The following is a 24,863-nucleotide window of genomic DNA, read 5'->3' as shown; positions in this document are numbered from 1 at the left end:
TTTCCTAGCATTAACAGAAAGGGGGGTCCTCACAACATGCTACTGGGTCATGGCCCTCACAAGTATAGCAAAACACGTATGTGTGTGTGTGTGTGTGTGTGTGTGTGTGTGTGTGTGTGTGTGTGTGTGTGTGTGTGTGTGTGTGTGTGTGTATATATAGTTCTGTCTGGGTCTTGAATCTGATTGGCTGATAGCCCTGCGATATTCTGCAATATAATGTACTTTTGAGGCTTTTCAAGGCAACAATGTAGTTGTTTAGATTGCATCTATGCAGTTTATTTATAAGGATAGTGCCTATTTTAAATATTTGTAATTTCGGAAATACAGCGTATATTTTAAGTCAATCTCTCTCATTATGTTGTATTTATACCATAGTAATTGTAGTGTATTGAGTGTGAGATGGGACTCGCATATCAGGAATGTATGTATTTTGTGTAGGCCATTTTTTGTATAACCCTGAGTTACTTTTTGGTTTTCGTTAAAACAGACTAGTTCAGTAAAAAGAAAGAAAGAAGAAATGTCTGCATGTGTTTAGCGTTTTTCCTACTGCAAACACAACAGTAATCTGGAAGTGTTTGCGTCGCTTTGGCTTTTTCCGGGTAAATTATTGTTATTATTGTGTACCAATGCACGCCTCCCACCAGTGCTGATACACAGCCATATCACAGTGCTACTTGTGTGATATATATAACTTTCCTTTGTTAATATTTAAAGATTATCTAAGGAATAAAAGCAGTTTTTTTCACATTAGAGCATGTACAAATAGGACCTAAATTACTTTGAGTTTATCCACTATCGATCACTTCCTAAAGCAGTTGTAAATGCATTCAATCTGATTGCATTTGTAGTGTAAAAGCTTTTGTGGGTGAATTGGCAAAACATGTAATTAATATGAGATGTGAGCACACCAAAATAAGATATGCATAATTCACTGCATTATACAAAACACAGTAGGAACACTTGTAAGCTGTATAACATGGGTTTGCTAATTTAATAGTACTTGTGCCTGAACAATGCCATCAAATTAATACTCATATCCAGAATGCGAATTATAGAGGGCTTTTTGTATTTCCCACAATTAACGCTTGAGGGACATCAAAACGAGATGCATCTTTAAAATTATTGTAATAATGCCAATAATAAGCTGATATAAATATTAATTCGCACCCACCCATAAGAGTCAATTCATGATCATGCCCAGCAGTAATGTGGCAGACTGAAACTGGCAGGTCTACCATGATACCATGATGAACTGATAGGACACTGTAAGTGTTCAAAAGACATTTTTTCTTGTAAAATAGGCATTTCAATCTACATGAAGCATAAAAGTTTAGTCAAATTAGACCTAAAATATTTAATTACAGTATTTGCACATGGAAGTTGAGTGCAGTGAATGCAATCTTTTATGATCATCCATTCGTCTGTGTATGGATGAAAACCTGACACAATTCTGCAAAAGTGACCATTTTATGACAAAAAGTTATAGTCTTTGAGAATTGCATATCTGTTGAAATGATCCATCACAGTTACTGTATGAGTCAGAAATCCAATTATTATCCTTAAAACACTGAAAACTTTATAAATGTATACACTACCTGACAAAAGTCCTGTCACCCATCTAAGTTTCAGGAACAACAAATACCAATTTGATTTATAATTGATCATTTGGTCTCAGAAGTGGCTTGCATGAAAGGCAAAGGCTATGCTCATGCATTGATTTTTAATAATTAAATTAGGACAGTAAGCTCTGACTTTGCTTACACAAAAGTCTTGTCACTTAGCAGAAATAATGTACAGTATAGAATATAAAGTCATGGTGCAGTGGAAAAAGAATTAATATTGTTTATGACTCCCATGAGCTTGGAGGACTGCATCCATACATCTCTGCAATGACTCAAATAACTCTGGGAGTCCTGCAAGAACGCTTTCTTTGCCATTCCACAGTTCATCAAGATTCTTTGGATTCATCTTCAATGCCTCCTCCTTCATCTTACCCCAGACATAATGTTCATGTTTGGTGACTGGGCTGGCCAATTCTGAAGCACCTTGACCTTCTTTGCTTTCAGAAGCTTTGATGTGGAGGCTGAAGTATGAGTAGGAGTGTATCCTGCTGAAGAATTTGCCCTGTGGTTTGTAATGTAATGGATCGCACAAATGTCTTGATACCTCAAGCTGTTGATGTGATCATCCACTCTGCAGACCTCTCGCACACCCCCATACTGAATGTAGCCCCAAACCATGCTATTTTCTTCACCAAACTTGACTGATTTCTGTGAAATCTTGGATCCATGCTGGTTCCAATAGGTCTTCTGCAGTATTTGTGATGATTGGGATGCAGTTCAACAGACGATTCATCAGAAAAAATCTACCTTCTACCACTTTTCTAAACGATCAACTAGAAGTCAAGTTATTATTTGCTCTTACAACTGAGATCGACGACAAGACTTTTGTCAGGTGGTGTAATTTGCACACTGCTCATATCTCTATTTTAATATCAATATTATAACAAGCGAGCATCACAAGATATGCATTTCAGCATGTTTATATCAGATGGAAATGGGACGTGACTTGAAAAACTATTTTATATAAAAATATAAATCAATAGAATGCATTATGTAACACCCCTCTGGCGACTAAATAAAGCATCAAAAATGCCAAATGAATGAATATGAAACACAAGCACACTGCTCGTACCCACCTGTAGGTCAGTATCATCAGAGGCGTCATGACTGTCAACATCCTCATTTATTTCAGTGGTTTCAGACTCATCTGATCTCACTCTCAGGACCACGGCAGCTGAGCTCACACTCACTACACCACTCCTGTTTACTTCAACTTTGACCTTGACTTTCGCCTTTTCTCCGTTCTCCTGAGACTGAATGTTCTGCACTTTATATTCACCTGTGGAGGCATTGGGACACACGCACAGCAAAATATGAAAAACAGGACTTCAGTTTCATCTGTATGCTGCGGTAGAAACACTACGATGGCCTGAAGGAGGAAAAAGCTCACCGATCTTGGCCTCAGGAAAGGGCAGGGATGATAGATCTGAATAAAAAGCTTCCAGAATGAAAGGCTTGTTTCTGTAAAATGTGATCAATTTAGCTGACGGACAAGGATGGTTCCTGCGGAATATCTCATGACATCTGGAAGGTAAGGGTTTGTAATGAGAAGTGCATTAGTATGTGAGATGCACAGCACAGCTTATGCACGCAGATGTTTAGGGTTAAACTAATTAAAATGAAAACTGCTGCACGTTTTCTTGTTCTTGGATCTTATGTATAGGAAAGTAAGTAGCCGAGGGGCTTACGATTTGCCTTCATCTGCTTCACTGGACCAGGACAGAGAAATGGGGAATGGGATGACATCTGTGATGGAGAACTCTCGCACTCTGAATGCAGGAGAGAGCATGGCACACTGTGGGAAAAACAACAGCATGTAAGAGATGAATTCTTCATTCCATCAGGTTTTTATTTTTTATTTTGGGATATATTGCATCATTTTCGTAGCTTGTTAGAAATATAGAGAGACTCAAAATACAGTTCAGTGTGGAGTCAGTAATACTTTTAAGAAATGTGACCATGCGCTTGTTAAGTTGCGACGTATCAGTGACGTATGGAATACTGTTTCCGGGTCTAAGCCGCTACTCATTTGAATTGAGAAAATATTTGTTTATGGCCACTTTTTATTTTATACATTAAAGCGAATTGTATATAAAATCATAGTGTACACAACAGTCTCTGGACTTGCTGCATCACAAATACCAAAATTGTAACAATTTCTAAAAAATCATCGGATATTAGGCATGGATGGATATATATATATATATATTGCGATTGTGATTTTCAAAAGTATTACAGCGCTTTTTAAAGCGGATGGACCACAAAATGTATAGTGTACATGTGTACATCACATCAAAGCTGGTTAAATAAGTGCCTTTTTATTTTAGAATAGTTTGCATAATTTTCATAGCTAGTTAAAAATATAGAGTGACACAAAATACAATTTGGAGTGAGTATTTTGACTGGACCTCAACATTTTTTACATTTACATGAAAGCTGATTAAATAAGCTTTCCAATGATGTATACTTTGTAGGGATAGGATAATTTTGGCCAAGATACAACTATTACAATAAAATGAGGGATAAATAGCACTGAAAGCCTATGTCCTATCCTGAGTGGAGTAATAATGCTGTACATTCAACTTTGCTATAACATAAATAAATCACATTTTAAATTATACTCAAATAGAATGTTTATTTTTAAAAACTGCAATATTTCAGAATATTACTGTTTTTATTGTCTGCTATAGTAAACTCTGATACATGCAGTGTTAAGCATAAAAACCTATAAACAGATTATACTGAAGACAAACTTTTGAATCTTAGTGTATTTTCAAACCTATTCAATTACCAGTTTCTTATTCATCTACAGAGAATTTACCCAGCAGACACACAACGTTAATATTTAAGACGTTAATATTTGGGGTTATACACCATGGTATAATAGTCATACCCGCGCTCTCAAAACAGCAACCCGTGCCCTGGAACGTAAATGGAAAAAAACTAATTTAGAAGTCTTTAGAATTGCATACAAAGACAGTATGTCCAGCTATAGGAGGGCTTTAAAATCTGCCAGGGCTGAGCACCTCCGCAAACTGATAGAAAATAATCATAACAATCCTAGATTGTTATTTAACACCATCGCTAAATTAACAAATAATCGGTCACCTTTGGAACAAAATGTTCCACCGCAAATTAGTAGTGATGACTTCATGAATTTTTTCAGAGATACAATAGAAGGCTTTAGACAGAAAATAGGAGATATTAAACTTTCTGCCCCGCCTTATACTTCAGATCCAGTAAACACACCACTGAATCTAAATAACCTACAGTGCTTTAAAATCATAGAACAGGAAGAGCTAGATAAAATTATAAATACAGGAATAAACAGTAAAACAAACAAAACAAAGCGAGGGTCAAACACGGCAAGGCAAAGCAAGGAAACAAGACTCAGCAAAGAGAGTGTCAAAGTGAGCCATTTATATGTGTAGTGTAATCAGTCCGTGAGCAGCATCAGCTGGGGGAGTGTAATCAATGGAGACTTGGAGCAGGTGTGTGTGTGTGTGTGTGTTGCATGACAGGACTTGTGGTTCATATTGAGGCAGGATTGTAGTTTGTGTGAATGTAAGTGTTCTCCAGCGATCTGTGACGGTTAGATTGCTGGTGATTGTGATATCAAGATTATATCTGCAATTAGAATTGGTGATATTCAGGAAAATTTCTCTCTTGCTTGTGTGATATTACTTAACTATATGGTTTCTTGTTATGGAAAAAATATATACGTAATACAGGGATACTTTTTGCTCCTATAACTTGCTCATTCAAACAGCATTTTAATAGGCTCTACCTCAAAACAATTTTTTTGGAGTCTGAAGACTTGTTTATTTTCATCAAGGGAAATGAAATACCACACACCCCTACATGTATTTGGGACTGGTTGGGATATTTAAACAAAAAGCAAATCAACCTTTAAATAACTTATATTCATAGACAAATAGTTTTAACATATTATTTAATCCTACATTTTAGCTTTAAACGAGCCACGTAATGTATTGCAGTATAAAAAAGCCTATTGCAGTACCTGTAATGCACAGCCTCTGGCCACTGCTTCATCTGCATTTAATGTAGTGCTCACATCCCTCCTGAAGAAGCTGCTGATCTGGGCCTTTACAGCAGGGATGCGTGTGGCTCCGCCTACAATCTCTACAGCACTGATGTCCTGTAGACGCACTCCAGCCTGTTCTACAGCCTTCATTAAAGTAAACTTCACTCTCTCGATCAAGTCAGCACACAGCTCCTCAAATTTAGCCCTTTGTGGGAGAGAAGAACAGGTACTTACACATATTTGCTATTTTCAGTTTTTATGGTGTCTGCAAATTAAATGCGCTGCAGTTATGAAAGTGTAGATAAATCTAGGCACACACACAAAAAAAGATGAATTGGATTTACAATTTTTTAAAAGAATTTAGTAATGTTTAAGTTAATTTGTTTGTTTAAATTCAGGCCATATAAATTATTTGCAACCAGTTACCTTGTAAAAAAATGTAGTAAAAATGTAGTAAATCCAATGAATTTTCTTTCAGTGCATGTTACAAAACATAAGTGATATAAATCAGGCATTTTGAAAACAATATTGAAATACAAGCCACATATCGATGTTTATCACTTATGTAGAAACAATTATAACCACAATTATAACAATAACAACACCACAGAGGACTGATACCGTTACAGCTGATTAATGGTGAAAACAGATAAAAGAGAAAAACGGCATCCAATCAGAATCCAAAAAATTAAAACAACATACAACCAAACAGCAGTGTTCACTTTAAAACAGAATGCTATTATCAGTTGGTGTGGAGTAATATATTTAATGCTATAGTTATAGTATTGCTATCATTCTCGGTGTGAACAGGGATTTAAACCTGTCATTTAATAGCCCATTTAAATTATGTATGCTATTTTAAATAAATATTAAAATAGAATCCAAACAATAAACAACTAAATATAACAAAAAAAATTATAGTATTAAAATTAAAGATAAAAATCTATTTAAGGATCATTCTAAATGTATAAATAAAAAGAATATTAATTTCAAATTGGCCAAAGATTAAAGTTTGTTTAAATTAGAAAGTTGTTTATTTCAGTATGTCGATGTACAGTCCTTCTAACTGAAATGGAATATTGGGGGCGGGGCTTTCTTTTTGCATGTCATTCCCTCATAGCAAACTAGCGGTAAGAGGGGCGTGGTCAAGAATATAGTGATTGAAGCCGTCAAACTGAAATTGACCAAAATGGTGATTTGATAGAATATTACCAAAACTTTTTTCAATGGATTAATTTATATGGATTAACGGTTCACCTAAATTATAACAATGTATGCTTGCAAAATAAACAATGCAAATTTTGATTTCACGTGGACTTTATGTTTAAAAATGTTTTCATGTTATGACTGGTGCTATCAACACTTTAGAATGATTTTAAATTCTAATGGCCAAAATAAAACAAGGAATATTAATTCTGAAATGTACTAAATTTCAGGAGGAAATCGGATAATCAGATATGACTATTAAATATCCAATATTGACTGAGAACTATACGTCAAATACTGGCTAATAATCAGAGCAGATATATCATGCATCCTTACACAGAGTCAACTTTTCCAGAATTAGCGAATACTCAAGCAAAATTATTTTTCTAAAAGTGCCTAAAAGCAAATGTAGCTATTTTTAAAAATTAATTGGCAACTTCCTAAAAATGACTCAACCCATTAAATATCCTCTAAATTACACAAAAACAAAACACCAATAACGTCAAGCAGCACATCAGCCTGGAGGACAGCCTCGCAATACACAAATCATCCATTCATTCATCCATCCATTTTCCAAAGCGCTTATCCTCTGTAGGGTCTCAGAAACTGGACTCAATCCCAGCATCCCTGACCACAGACACACTGCACAGATGGCCAGTCCATCACAGGACACACACATGTTCACTACTACAGACAGTTTAGCATTTCCAATTGACCTATTTTACATGTTTGTTTGATTTGAGAGGGAAATGCAGAAAAAGGGTAAATTTGTGAATTCCGTTGTTAGTGCAATTGTTTAATAATACGTGATAATTAATTATTTGTCTTGTTTTTAGCTTGTACCTGTAATTACTTATGAGTTAGGTACACTGTAGACCATTTTGAAGGTTGTAAAAAAATGACAATGGTCCCAAGGTATTTCCTGTTGTACATTTTTAATTTCTATAGCTAATATAATCCAAAAAGAGCCACATATTGATAAATAATGTTATGGTAGCTGTTTTAACATTAAGTTAAGACTGAATTGCCTCTAGTTACGGTTATTAAATAGTTTGATAACAAGCAGGAAATGTTCATGGGCCAATGACATGGCTACACTGAAATGATCTATAAGAAAAATATGTACAAAAAAAAAAGTTAACTCATCATGCAATTATAAATGCAGGTTTTATATTTTATTTATATTTTTATTTTTATTTATAATTATATTTTATATGTGTTGACAGATCAGTACAGAAAATGCATTTAAAGTAACAGCACAATGTGGTCTATTTTACAATAACTCTAGACACTAATACACAGGGTATCCGCGGGGTTTTAAAAAGTCTTAAAATGTCTTAAATTTTAAAGACAATATTTTAGGTCTTAAAAAGTTTTAAATTCACTGAAATATTGTGTTGTGGGTCCTAAATCATTTTTAACAGGTCTTAATTTTCCTATGTCCATGTAAAGCTACTCAACTGGTCCAACACCCGTCCAAACACTAACACTCCATTCTAATAAAAGTTTACACAAAAAATTATTTATTAACTCCATTTACCAATATGGTTTAATTATTTTCCTTGCAATAACATTTGTTTTTAATGTTTTCTTAATGTTTTAACTGGAACATTGGAAAAAGTTCTTAACATTTAGCCTTTTTATTTAGCCTGAAATTTCATTCATAACGGTCTTAAAAAGTCTTAGATTTGACCTGACAAAACCTTTAGAAACCCTAAATACAACTAACTGCCAATACACTTCTTAAAACTGCAATTGTTCAGAAGGTGTAGTTTTACTTGTTATACTTTTAAAATGCATGTACAATAGGTTAAAAAAAGCTTTCTTGCTTAGAGTTTGTGTCTTGTTTTTAGTGCAAATATTTAAAAAAAAATCTTCTAACTAAATACATAATTGTTTGGTTAACACTTTAGTTTGATGGTCCATTTAAGTATTAGTAGACTGTCTGCTTAATATCTGCTGATACTGCTCCTTCAACAGACATTTAACTGACTATAGAAACTTGCAAGTACGTCAACTTACATTGACCCTAACCCAAATCTAACAGTCTATTTATAATCTAATGAGAATTAGTTGGCATGTAGATGCAATGTAACTTAAAATCAACAAACAGACCATCAAAATCAAGTGTAACCAATTATTTTACTTACCCCAGTGGCAGATTATATAGCTTGTTTTAGGGGAAAAACTCACTTAATATATTGACTTATTATTTCTGAAAATAAAACAATATTTTTACTTGTGAAGAAAACGCTTCTTGTTTCAAGAATATTGGACTAGAAACAGACAAAACCTCAAGGAAAAGCATATTTACAGTGTTGCTCTTCAATAAATCAGTATTGTATTTGAAAATAAAAATATATCAGCATGAAAAAATCTTTATATACTTTATAGTAAATCAAAAAAAATTTAAGATGACTGGATGAAGTAATATTTATATAATGACATTCTGTTGAATAAATTAATAAATGAAATAATGCTAAATTTGTCAGCAACAATGTCCCTCTTTTAAGACATATAACGCTTTAAGAGTGATATGAAGCAGTGGAGTACCTGTTCATCTTCCCACATACGTCTTTATCATCTATAAAGCACTCAATGTTGAGGGAAAGCTCTGTGGAGTTGCTGCTCATCAGTTTTTTGAGTTTCTCACACTCTTGTGTCAGTCGCAGCAAAGCTCGGCTCTTGGACTTTACATCAATCATGTACTTGGACTTGAATTCAGCACAGAAGTGATCAACCAGCCTCTGGTCAAAGTCTTTCCCTCCTAAATGAGGATCAAAGGCAGTAGACAGAACCTGCAAAATACAGAGCGGGATTGAGAATGTGTGAAAATGCAAAGTTGAGATCTACACAAGCATCTTACTTTGACTGAGACCTTGATTGAATTCACAAACAGATATTACAAATTGAACAAAAAAAAAAATTCTTTATGAAAGCGTATGAAATGTGTTCACAAATTGTGTTTTATTTCTGATATAATAGCCATTGTCGGGACGTGGACGCACTGGCGCGGTGTTTTTGCACATTTTAGTGTTTACAAATAGATTACATCAAAAAGAACAAGAGTAATATTAACAAACTATACATCAGTCTAAAGCCACAACCCTCAAGCAGCCATTACAGCTAGTTGTTTTTCAATAGGAAGCTTATAAAGAATATTTGCTAAATTTGTGCAAGTTATACAGAAAATGCTTATTAGATATGGAGTACATTAACAACTGTACAAGTATTCCTTAAAAAGTAATAATTATTATTCTTATAGTCAATTTAAATGATTTAAATGAAAGTTAATAATCATAACCATGTCCAATTAACAGACACAATGAAACTGGTTAAATTTAAAAGCAATTTAATAAGAAGTGTCATTTTACACACTGAAAAAAGTGAAACTACTGAGTCTTGCATTCAAAGTACATTTTTATATTGGATTATGTCAGTAAATATGGTTTCTTATTTTTTATAGCTTAGACAAAGTAAATTTTTACTTGAAGTTTTCTTTTAAGTTGAACCAAAGTGATTCAATTAATCTCTAAAAAAATATGTTTTACATGTGAGTGAATGTATTTTTTTCCTTGGGCAGAATGAGTATTTTGATTAACATTAAATTACATTTTGCAGTTTCAACCAAGTCAAAACTAATTAATGAATTAATAATTAATGATAAAATAAAGTAACTTTTAGGTTGCCCCAAAGCAAAAGTATACTTTGATCTAAGGATAAAAAGGGTAAAGATTACATTCTATAATATAAATCTACAGTTTTTTTTGTAAATGTAAACAACTATAATACATATTCTATTATTTAGACTCAATAAAATTTTATGCTTGAACCGAGTTTAATTATACTTTAAGGAAGAACTAGAACCTTTAGCTGTAACAGATTACAGTATTATTTTTAAAGTTGGTTCAAATTATATTTTTTCAGTGCAGAAGGAAATACTGTATTTTTTTATAAATAGTATTTTTTCTCCAAATTCTATTTTATTGCTGTTATAAATACAAACACTGAACATTTGTATGTCTATTTGTTAATTAAGTATTGATTATATTTTTTATTATTAATTAACATTATATAACATAACAAACATATTAAAATGAATTATACTAATTATAAAATATACACAATTAACTGAAACCATGAAATATTTGTACTCCTTCCCAACTTCTATATATTTCCTGTTATGACATAACATATAAAACTGTATTTAACTATAGCTAATATACAGTGCTCAGCATATATAAGTACATATATAAGCATATATAAGTACACCCCTCACAAATCTATCTTTTAAATTCATATTTTAATAGGAAGTTATACAATATTATATTTGTGCATATACATTAGATTAGTCAGTACTGAAGCCAAATCTGGAGCTTATCTAACAAAATAACTTACAATAATAGTCCAAAAACTAGTACACCCATATTTATATGTTATAAAAAATATTAAATACAAATTTAAAAAAAGAGGGAAAATCAAGAGAAGCAAAAAAAAAATAAAAAAATAAAAAAAAAATGAAAAATGTAGTTGTAGGTTGTAAATTTATTTTGCAATATTTTGCATGAATTTAATTGTATTGTCATTCAATTTCTAAATATGTTTGGTAACTAAATTATTATTTTAATAAATATATCTGTTTAATAAATCTGTTTTGTTTAAATGCATTGCTTCACTGAGAAATGGACAAAAATATTCATTTTCAAAATGGGGTGTACTCAATTATGCTGAGCACTGTATTCATGTATATATTATACATTTTTATATAGTTATATTCCTTATTATTATTGTTAAACACACCTTAACTTTACCCCTATTGAATGCACAAATGGAGACCTGGAAGGCTGAATGACCCAAGTCCACAAACGCCACAATCTTTGCATTCTCATCACAGCCTGGCAGATCTTCCTTGTATATGCCATAGCTTAGCGCCACTGGAATGATACATTATACAGTCAGCATCTTTTTTTCTAGACACAGCGAAAGTACTGTTGTTGTGGCTTTCATTAATTCTGACTATACCTGCAGTGCTGTCGTTCATTAGCTTCAGGCAGTTCAAGCCGGCAATCTTGGCAGCATCCAGTACAGACCTCCGTTCTGAATCAGTGAAGAATGAGGGGATCTATGCGTGACAAAATCATTTGTATGGCCAAAGAAATAACACAGACAAACAAACAAACCATTGGATTGGTGGCTTTCACATTTGTGGTTTACATGCAAATTGAAATAGAGCTCGATGAAACCCACTTTACTTCTCCACAAATTGTTTTACTGCTGTTCTAATATTAAACACATGAAACATTTTTCCTTTTTCATTGACTTAAAGAAAGTTGCAATAATGAAGATTAATATTGTATGTTCATTCATGCATTTATTTTCTTTTGGCTTAGTCCCTTATTTATCAGGGGTTGCCACAGGGGAATGAGCTGCCAACTATTCTGGCATATGTTTTAAGCAGCGGATGCCCTTCCAGCCACAACCCAGTACTGGGAAATCCACTTAAACTGTTAAAAAAACATCTAAATACAAGTCCAATTAATGGAAACCATGACACTGTGTCCAATATACATTATCTAGATGCACTGGGATGCATCATCAGTGATGTATTCTTGGGTCACTGGGTGTTTCGGGTCTTTCAACACCAGACACCCTCACCCAGGTGACCCAGCTGAGGTTCACCCATGGTCAGCAATCACCCACGGATCAAATCAAATCAAATCACTTTTATTGTCACATCATCAGCAGCACGTGTCCTGTGATGAGTGAAAAGCTTAGGTGCTGGCTCCAGACAGTGCAAAATACAGACAGTGCAGTTGCAACGACAGTGCAAAATACAGACAGTGCAAATGCAACGACAGTGCAAAATACAGTTAGATCAGCCCAAAATAAGAGGTATCCCAAAATAAGAGGGATCAGCCTTCTTTAACCATAGCCATCTTGTGGTTTTCTCTGCAGCTTCACAAACGGACTTAATGGCCCTCTTCTTAGCTGCTACTGCTAGGCCTAGTTGGTTGAAGACTTAACATAGTGAACGCCCTGCAAACCCTCTACAGCCCACCTCTATTGTCTCACAGTGGGTCTTCCAGCCCCCTTCCAGGCACTTCTCTACTAGCTCCTGGTACTTTGAGTGTTTCTTTTTATTTGCCTCTTCCATCCGCTCTTTCCAGAGCACTGTGAGTTCAAGCATAATCAACTGTCTTGTTGCCTCAGAAATGATAATTATGTCTGGCCGGAGTGATGTTGTAACTATGTGCTGTTGGAACTTTAACTGTTTCCCCAGGCCGACTTGCAACTTCCAGTCAGGGGCTAAGTGGAGGAGGCCCGACCTTGTCCTTTGCAGTTGGCAGGGTTCCATTCATTCATTAATTTTCTTTTTAGCTTAGTCCCTTTATTAATCAGGTGTTGCCACAGCGGAATGATACCCTTCCAGCTGCAACCCATGACTGGGAAACACCTATGCACACATACACTACAGACAATTTTAGCTTACCGAATTCACCTATATCAGTCTTTGGAATGTGGGGGAAACCACAGCACCCAGAAGAAACCCACGCAAACACGGGGAGAACATGCAAACTCCACACAGAAATGCAAACTGACCCAGCCGAGGCTCGAACCAGCGACCTTCTTGCTGTGAGGCGACATCGCTGCCCTGTGCGCCACCTGGGTTCCTCCCCAGTTTTCACAAATTTAACTTATTCTTATTTTAATTTAAATATATTATAAAATGTTTTTTTTTAAATAAAAGCCTATGAAATACTTTTTTTTTTACTTTAATTAGGTTTGATTTGTGTTACAATTAAACACACTAAAGAAATTGTATAACATTTCTTTTAAAAATTAGTATTACTGTTATTATTTTTTTTAAATGGCTATTATTTTAATGAATAAAGAGTTGCATCCAAAAATCATGTCAAATTAAATTAAATCATGTCTTCAATTTAACAATTTATAATGAAATTAACTAAACAAATTCAATAAAATAAGTTTTATACCTGTTAAAAATAAATGTTATATTAAATAAATCAATAAAAATTCAAAATAAATTATATATTGATTAAATTAATAAAAATGTTTCACACAAATGTGTAATTATTTAATGAAAATTAAGTTGTGTTAATACCTAAACATTTAGAAGAACTTTCTATTCTACGATATTCTGTCACAAATTATTTTTATGCGTGGCTCTGATAAAATGACCAGGGGCGGACTTAACCAATAAGCAAGGTAAGCAGCTGCCTATGCCTATAATAATCATCCTATGGTCTTTTATAATTTTTCTGTCATATGTTGTAAAATCTGTCTATAATCATTAAGATTTTAAGGTTATTACTTTTTTCTAAAACAGGGCCCCCCACGGACAGTGGATTATTCCATCCGTACTGCACACATACAAATATTAAAATCTAATCACAAGCATGGCTAATTAACTGTACAAAGTTTGTAAGCTTGTTTTTTATTTGTGAATTTAATATCCACTTAATATATATTTTAACTTCAAAAGAAAAACTGAATCTGGAGAGAAAAACAATATCTATAGAGATTGCTTTGAGTTTCAGTGCTAGGGCCCCCAAATTACTAACTCCACCCCTGGAAATGATGATGGAATTCTGTATTCTGATTGGATGTATAGCACTATTTTTGATGTGTTTATCCAAAATGTGCCAGATTTGACAACACTTTGTGTTATACAGCTAATATTTACAACTTGATTCAGCGATTCTGTTCATATTTTCACAGTGCAGAAATCACAGGGCCTTATTTAAAAAGTCCTGCAAAATGTACTGCTATATGGGGAAAAAAGAGGTAATTTCTCAAAACTATCCTAATGATAGTTCTAAAATGGCTGTAATGCATGATTTCTACTATAAATATCTTTTGGACGAATTTCTAATTAACCAAACTCCTCTATTTCTAGTACACGCCTCTGGTAGCCATTAAAAATCAAGAAAATAAATGAACGTACAGAGATGACACACTCCAGCACTTTCTTCTGCAGGTTAGCCTCTGCAATGTCTTTCAGTTTGGTCAACAGCATAGCGGAGATCTGCTCAATGCTGAAGTGGTGCTCCTGGTCTAGGTACAAGACCTAATGAAGACAGAAAACATCTTCATTTTACTGTTTCTTCTCAAAATAATCCATGACAATCTGTCCTTACTACTTATAGGACTCATAAACGAAGAGTTTACCTTTACTCCAACCTTTCCATCGTTTAGTGGTACCAGATCATAGGGTAAATTAGCCTTCTCTGCTTGCACAACATTATCATGGTAAAGTCTGCTGTGTAGTCTCTTAAAATGAAAGATGGTGTTTGCAGGATTGGTTATCATCTAGAACAAGTAGAAGAAATAAATATATTATTTACACCATGTTAGATCACTTTCACTTCATTCTAAATGACAATAATAATGAGAACATGAATGTTTACCTGGTTTCTTGCAGCATTGCCAATGGCCCTGCTCTTTGAACCAAACGATATGGCAGATCTAAAAGAAGAAAGTTCAGCATATTAAACTTATTGTGAGGGTCCTAGTGTGTAATAAGAAAAATAATAGCAATGTATCACAGCTTAAATTTTCTCAGTACATCAGAATGTGTACTGTTTAATTTATTTTATTTTTCTGAGCTAAAAATAATAATGAATGACTCTTTTTATACCATGATTTATAAAAAGGTTAATTACACATAAGGATTATTAATATAATTCCATATGACAGATTGTATAATACAAATTTTTGTCAGGGATTATTAAAACAAAGCATTTTATGACATATTTAGAGTAAAAAATGTCAAAAACCTTATTTGTGTTTTTACATCTTTATACTTTGCCAGTGTTTGTCAGTAAGACAATTTTAATCATTTAAAATATAATAAAATATTAATGATTACATACTGTTTTATGTATTTTTAAAAAGGGAATGTCATAAACGTCATAAATGTTATAATGTAGTTGTTATATAAATAAGGTAATGCTCAAAAGTTTGGAAACATTGATATTAAAAGTGTTTTCTGCTCAATCCCAAAGCTGTATATTTGATCAAAAATACATTGAACATATTATTTTCATCTAGAACAAATGTGTTCTATATGAATAAATTAAAATAGCAATTTATTCCTGTGGATCTAAGCTGAATTTACAGCATCTTTCTTATTATTAGTGTATTTTATTATTATTAGTGCATTATAATTCTCATTTATTATTAATTCTAAATGTTTTGTTCTGTATTATATACATTTCATTGTATTACATGCAAAGTTTCAAAGTATGTTTTTCATTTATTTTTGTTTACATATACATAAGAGTAAACATTACCAGCTTATCAACTAGAAAGGTCCTAAAGTGTGACTAAAGTGACGCTATCTGAGAATTACATACAGCTTTGTGTATTTTTCATGCAGTGTTTACTGTATGTAAATTAGGCAAAAACAGCATTCATCAACTTACGGCGTGCATCTGTCTGTAAATTCATTGGATACAGTCTCAATTCCTCCGCTCTTGACCACGGCAATACAGCAGTTTTGATATCCCACATCAAAACCCACGACAGCCATATCCCGGACTCTGCTCGGTACGGCAAGCGATGTGTTCAGATCAGCTGGACAAACAAATCCGTCTGTGTGTCTAAGTGTCAGTCAATAAAGTGCAGAAAATCCAGAGCGCATATGCTATTTTCGGACGCGCGACCCGTTTATATCTTGTTTCATTGAACTTTCCAGAAACTTCCGTCTCCATCGGCAGCATCAGCAGCGCGGACTGATGGCGTTTACACTTCCAGAGCTTTCGGCGGAGATACAGAGCGCCCACGGAGCTTCAAAAATAAACAGGATTAAGAAAAATAATAGTTATTTTAATGAGTTTATGATAAGTTCGTCTGAACAAAATTGATGTTTGACCTTATTCATAATAATGACTTTATTTGTTTTTCAAAATAGTTTTAATCTAGTTGTCACTAGTCATGATTTCTTATTAGTCGAAAGCATTTCAATTTAATGCACCTGTCAGTTTTGAGACATAATTTAGCTAGCTGCGTTTCGCTTTTAAAAGACTTCAATTTACGCAAAATAATAATCAGAAAGAGGACAAAAAGTCTTTCAGACCTTCATAAAAAGTATCATATTCTAACCCTTTGTGATTTGTAGGCGACACATTTTAACTTTTTGTTTTGCTTTCCCGTCTAAAGCTGTAGGCTAATATTTTACCTTCATAATATGTGGTTGTAATTTGATGTGGGTGTGAATATCAGAGCTTATTTTGTTTTGTATGTACTGAGGAAATTGTTGGGTGTCAATGAATAATATTCCTTATTCATTCATTTATTCATTCATTTTCCTTCTGGCTTAGTCTTTCAGAGGCCGCCACAGCGGAATGAACCACCAACTATTCCACCATATGTTTTACACAGCGGTTGCCCTTCCAGCCGCAACCCAGTACTGGGAAACACACACACACTATTTCACAAACACACCCATACTGGCAGTAATTTAGTTTATTCAATTCACCTATAGCTTATGTCTTTGGACTATGGGGGAAACTGGAGCACCCGAAAGAAACCCATGCAAACTCCACACAGAAATGCCAACTGGCCCAGCTCAATCTCGAACCAGCAACCACTGAGCCACTGTGCCACATTGATATTCCTTATCTTCTTTTAAAAAGTGACATTGTACAAAAGGCGTCAAAATTAATGTGCTTTTTGATCATTGACTTGCGGGACTAACTTGTTTTTAGGGTACAGTATATGGAAAAATACGATTTTTATAAAAACAACAACAACAACAGTGGCATTATGTAAACAAACAGAAATTTAATGGGTTTAAATCCTTCAAATTAATTTTGATTTCATCATACTAATGCTGGTAAAGAAATATATCTTAGCAAGTGTAAAAAATATATATACTTTAAAACTACTTTTGACAGACTTTTTGGGCGACACGTCGGCTCAGTGGTTAGCACTGTCACCTAAAAGCAAGAAGGTCGCTGGTTCGAGTTCTGGGTGGGCCAGTTGGCATTTCTGTGTGGAGTTTGCATGCTCTCCCCATGTTGGCATGGGTTTCCTCTGTGTGCTCCAGTTTCCCCCACAGTCCAAAGACATGCGCTATAGGTGAAATGAATAAGCTAAATTGTCCGTAGTGTATGTGTGAGAGTGAGTGTGTATGGGTGTTTCCCAGTACTGGGTTGCAGCTGGAAGGGAATCCGCTATGTAAAACATATGCTATATAAGTTGGTGGTTCATTCCACTGTGGCGACCTCTGATAAATAAAGAGACTAAGCCAAAGGAAAATGAAATGACAGCCTTTTTTGTCCTTTATAACTTTGTTTTTTTTTTTTTTGTAACACTTTACAATACGAATTCATTAGTTAATGTTAGGGCAATGCAGTGTCGCAATAGGTAGTGCTGTCGCCTCACAGCAAGAAGGTTGCTGGTTTGAGCCTCCGGGTGCTCCGGTTTCCCCCACAGTCTAAAGACATGCCGTACAGGTGAATTGGGATGGGAAGGCTTAATTGTCCGTAGTGTATGAGTGTGAGTGAGTGTGTATTGATGTTTCCCAAAGAGGGGTTGCAGCTGGAAGGGCATCTGCTGCATAAAACATGTGCTGGATAATTTGGTGGTTCATTCCGCTGTGGCGACCCCGGATTAATAAAGGGACTAAGCAGAAAAGAAAATGAATGAATAGTTAATGTTAGTTAATGTATTTATGAGCAATAATTGTAGAGCGTTTATTTTACATTTACCTACCAATGCATTATTAAAATCTAATTCATGCATTTTAACATTAATTGATAACCTTAAACTAATAATTAACTATTTTCATAAACATATGTTAACTAACATGAATTAATACTGTAATAAATGTGCTGTTCTGGTTCATTAATACGACCTTATTATAACTAACCATTGTAACTAACGATTTAAAGTCTTTCAAAAGAGAAACGCAGACTATTACGATGCCTATTATAAATTGAACGTGGCAGGTGTCGTTTTTTTGGTGATCTATCTCTTTAATAAACCCTTTAATCGCGCTTATGTTAGTGTCAAGCGACAAGCACTGCCCCTTGTTGTAATTCCTGTGTACGCGGCCACCAGAGGGCGCAGCTGAGACGCGCGTTCAACAGGAAATGTCCTCGCAAAACAAAGCTGTGTGATGATCAGCTCGCACAGTAGACACTGAGGATACAGAACCAGTGCAAACACTCCGCTTTACAGCACACATAGGCTACAGAGAGCTGCCAGCCGCGCTTCTTCTTACTATGCTCTTCATAAAGTGTCTAAACGGATTCAGTGTAACCCAGTATTTCTTCCTTTGGTCTCTTGGTAAGTGTTTCTCTACTCTTATATGCCGAAGTTTTTGAGCTCGCGAATCTTTGGCTTATCCACGTTAACGTACTGTTAATTTGTTTGCAAGAAAAAGGCAGCTGTCTAAACTGTTATATACTGCTTTTAGATGGAAAAACGTGTTTAGAGTGATCATTTGTTTCTAATGACAAAGCTTTTAACCTGTATAAAATGACACTTCCTTGTTGTTTTATTCAGTGTAACAGCTATTCTGCACTCCGTTAAGTTATGAAGAATGCATTAGGCGTTTTTAATTGACTCAGTTTGATAGTACATATTAAAGTATTTTAATTATTCATGCTTTTTCAAACTTATTTGTATAGTAAACTGAATGAATAAATGAATGAATGAATTAATGAATGAATGAATGAATAAATGAATGTGCTGCCTACCAAGACAACATTTTGGGTACCATGGGTGTGATTGGCTGTTTCAGAATCTAGCCTGTCTAGACTATTTTTTTTTTTTATTAGTGACTTTGATTGATCGTGTCTCAGAAATCTAGAGAGCTGTCATGCTTGACAACATTTTGGGGCATCACAGGTGTAATATTCTTTGTCTCAAAACATAGTGAGCTTCTTGTCTTGACAAGGTTTTTTGGGGCATCATACAGGAAGAGTAAAGCTGCCACAACCTGGTAGTCAACTGTAAATAATTCATTGAACAGACTGATGTGCGGTAGTCTGAAGCACAACAGTTTGTGTGTGGAAATCTGAAATAGTTTTGGAAGAAGATGTAACTGAGATGTTACTCTTTCTTTACTCTGGTCAAAGTCAATGTCTGAGGCAAATGCTTGAATATTTTGAACAGTGCCTAAAGTAGAGGACTCGAAAGATATGATTGGAAACCTGTTTCATAGTGATGATTCATATGATTTTGATAGCATGGAGTAAAACAGAGTATTATTTTTATAGTGCTTCATTGCAGTTAACTATTCAATTAGATAACTGATATTAAAAATAGTAAAACATATAAATTGCACATTCTAAACATCTAAACATAATTAGATTTTTATTTTCAAATATATAGGCTTTTCATGATATCCATGATTTATTGTATGTTATAATGCACCAAGATATATTGTGATAAATGATATTATTGTCATTTTAAGACCATTTATGCCACTCATTATAGTGGCATAAATGACAGAATGACAATATAATATCATCACAAATCAAGTACACTCTTCCAAAGAACACATAATATTTTATTCTTAAGAATAATTAATTTAGTTATAGTCATTTAAACAATTTAATAATGAGGCATTGGAATCAGAATGTGAATAGGCATATCCTAAAAAAATAATAATAAATGTTAACAAAAAAATGCAAGGTAAGAAGTAAAAGAGGCTGCAATATCTGCTGCCAGATCTGTTTTCAGTTGTCAGACACCCACATGAAATATATTATAGTAATTTTTAGTAATGTTAATGTTTTTAACCATACTGGCACCTCCAGTAGAGGTAGAGGTATGTTGCTAGAATTGTTTTTTATGTAAGGGTGATATATATTGCATCACCAAAAATGATTAAGGTCATGTCCATGTGTTGTGCAGTAAGTCGATATACTGGTTAATGTGACAGGCCTACTACTATAGTAATTTTCCCAGTAGCTGTAATTACTTAATTTTTATGGCGGATTTATTGTATTATTTAAAAAAGACATAGATAATAACTAAAGAATAGTTCACCCAAAAATGACAATTCTGTCATTATTAATTCACCATTCATTTGTTTAAAACCTATTTGACTTTCTTCTTTTCTGTTGAACACAAAAGTAGATATTTTGAATAATGCTGGAAACGTGTAACCTTTGGCTTCCATACAGTTTGTTTTGTCTACTGTGGAGGTCAATGGTTACAGCTTTCTGTTCTATAAAAGAAAGTAACTCATAAAAGTTTTGAAACCACTCGTGGGAGAGAAAATAGTGAGTAAATTTTCATTTTTAGGTGAACTATTACTTGAAGTCATCATAAATAGGTTAAGTGAAAAAATAATGAATATAAAGGCTGACATGATGTAAATGTTCAGAGAAATAATTTCTTTAATGTTAATTTCTCTAACTGAAAACCAAACTGTGGACTGAATGACTTCATGAGGTTATTTTAATGCTCCATTAAATTTAGTTTTCCAACACATTTCTGAAGTTAAAACTCTGACTGAGAACTTTATTAATATTTAATTCTAGCACAATAGGAACAATAGTGTATATTGAATTGCCCACAGAGTAATCTGCTGTGTCAAAAGTGTAAAAATGGCATTAATTATTTTAACTTCCTGATAAAATGACCAGAATTTGAGAGAGGACAATGAGTTTTTATCAAAATGAGCAAAACAAAGCTTCTCGTGATTTATTGGATATGAATTCTCTAGTGAAGTTTTATTTTTACATCAAAATGAAGCAGCATAAAAGAATGATATTGGTATGCAATAATATCAATTGGTTAAAGTGAGGATAAAACTAAAAAGTTTCACATTTAAAGTGTTAAAACAAAGTGCTTGCTTGGTGATACTACAATATATAAAAGTTACCACCAGATGATCTTTTTTGGTGGGGAAAGATTTTAGTTAGCAGGACTTTTAGGGGAACTAAATTAGCTTCCAGCTACTTCAAAGAAAGGTTTAATCTTGCACAATAGGATATACAGTGATATAAGTAAACATTGACTGGACGAATTTCTGGCGGCGCAGTAGGTAGTGCTGTCGCCTCACAGCAAGAAGGTCGCTGGTCCGGCCCCGGCTGGGTCAGTTGGCGTTTCTGTGTGGAGTTTGCATGTTTCACCTGCGTTCGCGTGGGTTTCCTCCGGGTGCTCCGGTTTCCCCCACAGTCCAAAGACATGCGGTACAGGTGAATTGGGTAGACTAAATTGTCCGTAGTGTATGTGTGTGTGAATAAGTGTGAATGTGTTTCCCAGTGATGGGTTGCAGCTGGAAGGGCATCCGCTGCATAAAACAAATGCTGGATAAGTTGGCGGTTCATTCCGCTGTGGCGATCCCAGATTAATAAAGGGACTAAGCCAAAAAAGAAAATGAATGGATGAATTTCTGCTATACAAAACACCAGCGCAAAATGTTAAAGAGTTACAATGCATAAGCTTACAGAAAGCTAACGTTAATACCATTTACTTGAAGCCATTATCCACTGCATTGTGTTCATTTCTTAGCCTATATGAAATGTGGCACTACAACTTGTCTGGTGTTTTAGTTCTCCATTTCATTCACATACCTTTCATGTCTACATTCCATCTACATTCTGGCATTCGCACCATCAGTAGCAATGCAATCAGGAAAATGGTCCATGGGCAAATTAGTTCTCGGGGAACTACCCAATATGAAACCCCCTTTAAGAGCACTGAACCGAAAGACCCATTTGAAAGATGTATGGTACGAATATGTGTACCTTTACACCCCTACTGTAAAGACAGTATAATATTAGGCATCTCTGGATATTAAGGTGATAAATCAAGTGGACAAGCAGCCAGTTGCATGAATTGTGAGTTTGCAGTAGATCTAAAATTGCCTACATGCCAATCTTAAATGCAGTTCAGGCTGTCGGACCGAGCACCTCATTTGTTTGTATAGTAAGGAGCACTGGATACCACTAACCTAAAGTGTCAAGCTAACTCCTGAACCACGGGTAAATTGTGTGCTGTGTGTGAGAAGAAATATAATCAGTGCACCTCATTTTTTCTCACCACAAAGGCATAATTTGGTACTTCTCAGAGAGCCTCAATTTGAGATTGTTTGGGATTTGCATTGAAAAGAATCTTCTATCGAGGGTTTCTTTCAAATTCAAGAATACTCTGCAATATCTCTCAGACTCAACTGTTTATGAAGTTATTGATGCGCACAGAAGAAATGGCTTACTGTTCAAGAATGAATCTTGTGGTTGCTAATGGCTTGAGGTACTGACCTAGTTTTCGTTGTACTCGCACCTGCAAAGTTCAGCAGTAAGGACAGCCCGCTGGTCTAGGGCACATGTGTGAGAGTTGTAGGTCAGTTTATTAACCGTCTCCTGCTATTTTGGGCTAGTGCTACATTGTCTCTGTCTTGCATTTTTCATCTTGCCCATTTTTTTCATGCTGGTTAGACACGCTGAACAGTTTTGTCAATTCTGCTCATTTAAAAAGTGACTATGAATTGTTTGTGTTATTTTTTTCCGTTTAAGTTTGTTTGAAGTAATTGTTCACCAAAAAATTACCTTAATGTATGGGTAGCCACCCTGACGGCATTCATCCTGAAACATTCACCCTGATGACATGATCATGGATTTATGCACTATTAAAAGCTTCAAAATAAAAGCCACCATTAAACACTGTTATGCTGCATGGAAGAGCCTGGATAAAATTAAAACTACTCTTACTGTGTTCGTCTGAAAGAAAAAAAATATACAGAGGATGGCCTTAGGGTGAGTAAATTATGGGGTAATTTTCATAATTTTTTTAAGCAGATGCTTTTATCTAACGTTACTTACAAATGAGAAATACAACAAGCAATTAGAGATAATATGTAAGTGCTATAAATACAAAGAGAGTCTGATGTTATTTGGAAAAAGTAAAAGCCATAGCAGGGAGAGGGGACTCAGCAATCTGTTACATATTGCAATGGATTTAAGCATTCCATATGGGCCTATATCATTCCACCAGCATGGAACAGTAAATGAGAAAGTTCTGGAAAGTGTTTTTGTAGAAAGAGATTGGTTTACTTAAAGTGATGGAACTTTTTGCCTTAAAATTACTATGGATGTCAATGGGTAACATCAACCAGCATTCTTCAGAATAACTTATTTTGTGTTTTGTAGAAGAAAGAACCTCAAAAAGGTTTTAAACCATAAATTATGACAGAAATTAAATTTTTGGGTGAACTTTCCCTTTGAGTAAATAATCGTTTTTTACAGTGAAGTGATTTTATTCTGTATGCAGGTCTCAGTGCTTTATAGTAATTAGACTCTTCAGTATTTATCGTTAATTATTAATAGTTTTCTGCCTCTGTAAATAATCAAAACATCTTCCTTTTAGTCTTACAACATAACTTTTCTTCTTCGATGATGCGTATAATGTATATTTATTTATTTATTTTTGTGAAGGTAGGACTTCCCATCCCATTGCTGATTGACAAAATCAAACCCAATTGAAAAACCATTTTGTTGGAAAATACTGTACACTCACCGGCCACTTTATTAGGTACATCTGTCCAACTGCTCGTTAAGCAAATTTCTAATCAGCCAATCACATGGCAGCAACAACAAAGAAATGACGGAATAATACATTTAGGCATGTAGGCATGGTCAAGACAATCTGCCGCAGTTCAAACCTAGCATCAGATTGGTGAAGAAAGGGGATTTAAGTGACTTTAAACAAGGCATGGTTGTTGGTGCTAGACGGGCTGGTCTGAGTATTTCAGAAACTGCTGATCGTTTGGGATTTTCACCCACAACCATCTCTAGAGTTTACAGAGAATGGTCCGAAAAAGAGAAAATATCCAGTGAGCGACAGTTCTGTGAGCACAAATGCCTTGTTGATGCCAGAGGTCGGAGGAGAATGTCCATACTGGTTTAAGCTGTTAGAAATGCAACAGTAACTCAAATAAGCACTCGTTACAACTAAGGTCTGCAGAAGACCACACTGATGTGCCACTCTTGTCAGCTAAGAACAGG

General features: G+C 34.5%; 2 protein-coding genes across 2 annotated transcripts in view; one reads left to right on the top strand and one right to left on the bottom strand.

Annotated features, from left to right (window-relative positions):
- hsph1 (heat shock 105/110 protein 1) overlaps positions 1-16,628 on the bottom strand; it is a 48,056-nt gene extending 31,428 nt beyond the window's left edge. Inside the window, exons 1-11 of the mRNA XM_056473311.1 lie at positions 16,320-16,628; positions 15,303-15,360; positions 15,064-15,204; positions 14,840-14,962; positions 11,896-11,995; positions 11,674-11,807; positions 9,427-9,671; positions 5,644-5,872; positions 3,311-3,417; positions 3,013-3,146; positions 2,699-2,901 (exon numbers count right to left, since the gene is read on the bottom strand). Coding sequence (XP_056329286.1) covers positions 2,699-2,901; positions 3,013-3,146; positions 3,311-3,417; positions 5,644-5,872; positions 9,427-9,671; positions 11,674-11,807; positions 11,896-11,995; positions 14,840-14,962; positions 15,064-15,204; positions 15,303-15,360; positions 16,320-16,426 — 1,581 coding nt within the window. The 5' untranslated portion in view covers positions 16,427-16,628. The remainder of the gene's footprint in view (positions 1-2,698; positions 2,902-3,012; positions 3,147-3,310; positions 3,418-5,643; positions 5,873-9,426; positions 9,672-11,673; positions 11,808-11,895; positions 11,996-14,839; positions 14,963-15,063; positions 15,205-15,302; positions 15,361-16,319) is intronic.
- A 2,336-nt stretch (positions 16,629-18,964) lies between these two features.
- Positions 18,965-24,863, top strand: part of b3glcta (beta 3-glucosyltransferase a) — a 161,180-nt gene continuing 155,281 nt past the window's right edge. The window contains exon 1 of the mRNA XM_056474024.1: positions 18,965-19,188. Within this exon, the coding sequence (XP_056329999.1) occupies positions 19,125-19,188 (64 nt within the window). The 5' untranslated portion in view covers positions 18,965-19,124. The remainder of the gene's footprint in view (positions 19,189-24,863) is intronic.

The sequence above is a fragment of the Danio aesculapii genome, chromosome 15, assembly GCF_903798145.1.
Source record: "Danio aesculapii chromosome 15, fDanAes4.1, whole genome shotgun sequence".
NCBI lineage: Eukaryota > Metazoa > Chordata > Actinopteri > Cypriniformes > Danionidae > Danio > Danio aesculapii.
This window is presented reverse-complemented; position numbering and strand designations above follow the sequence as displayed.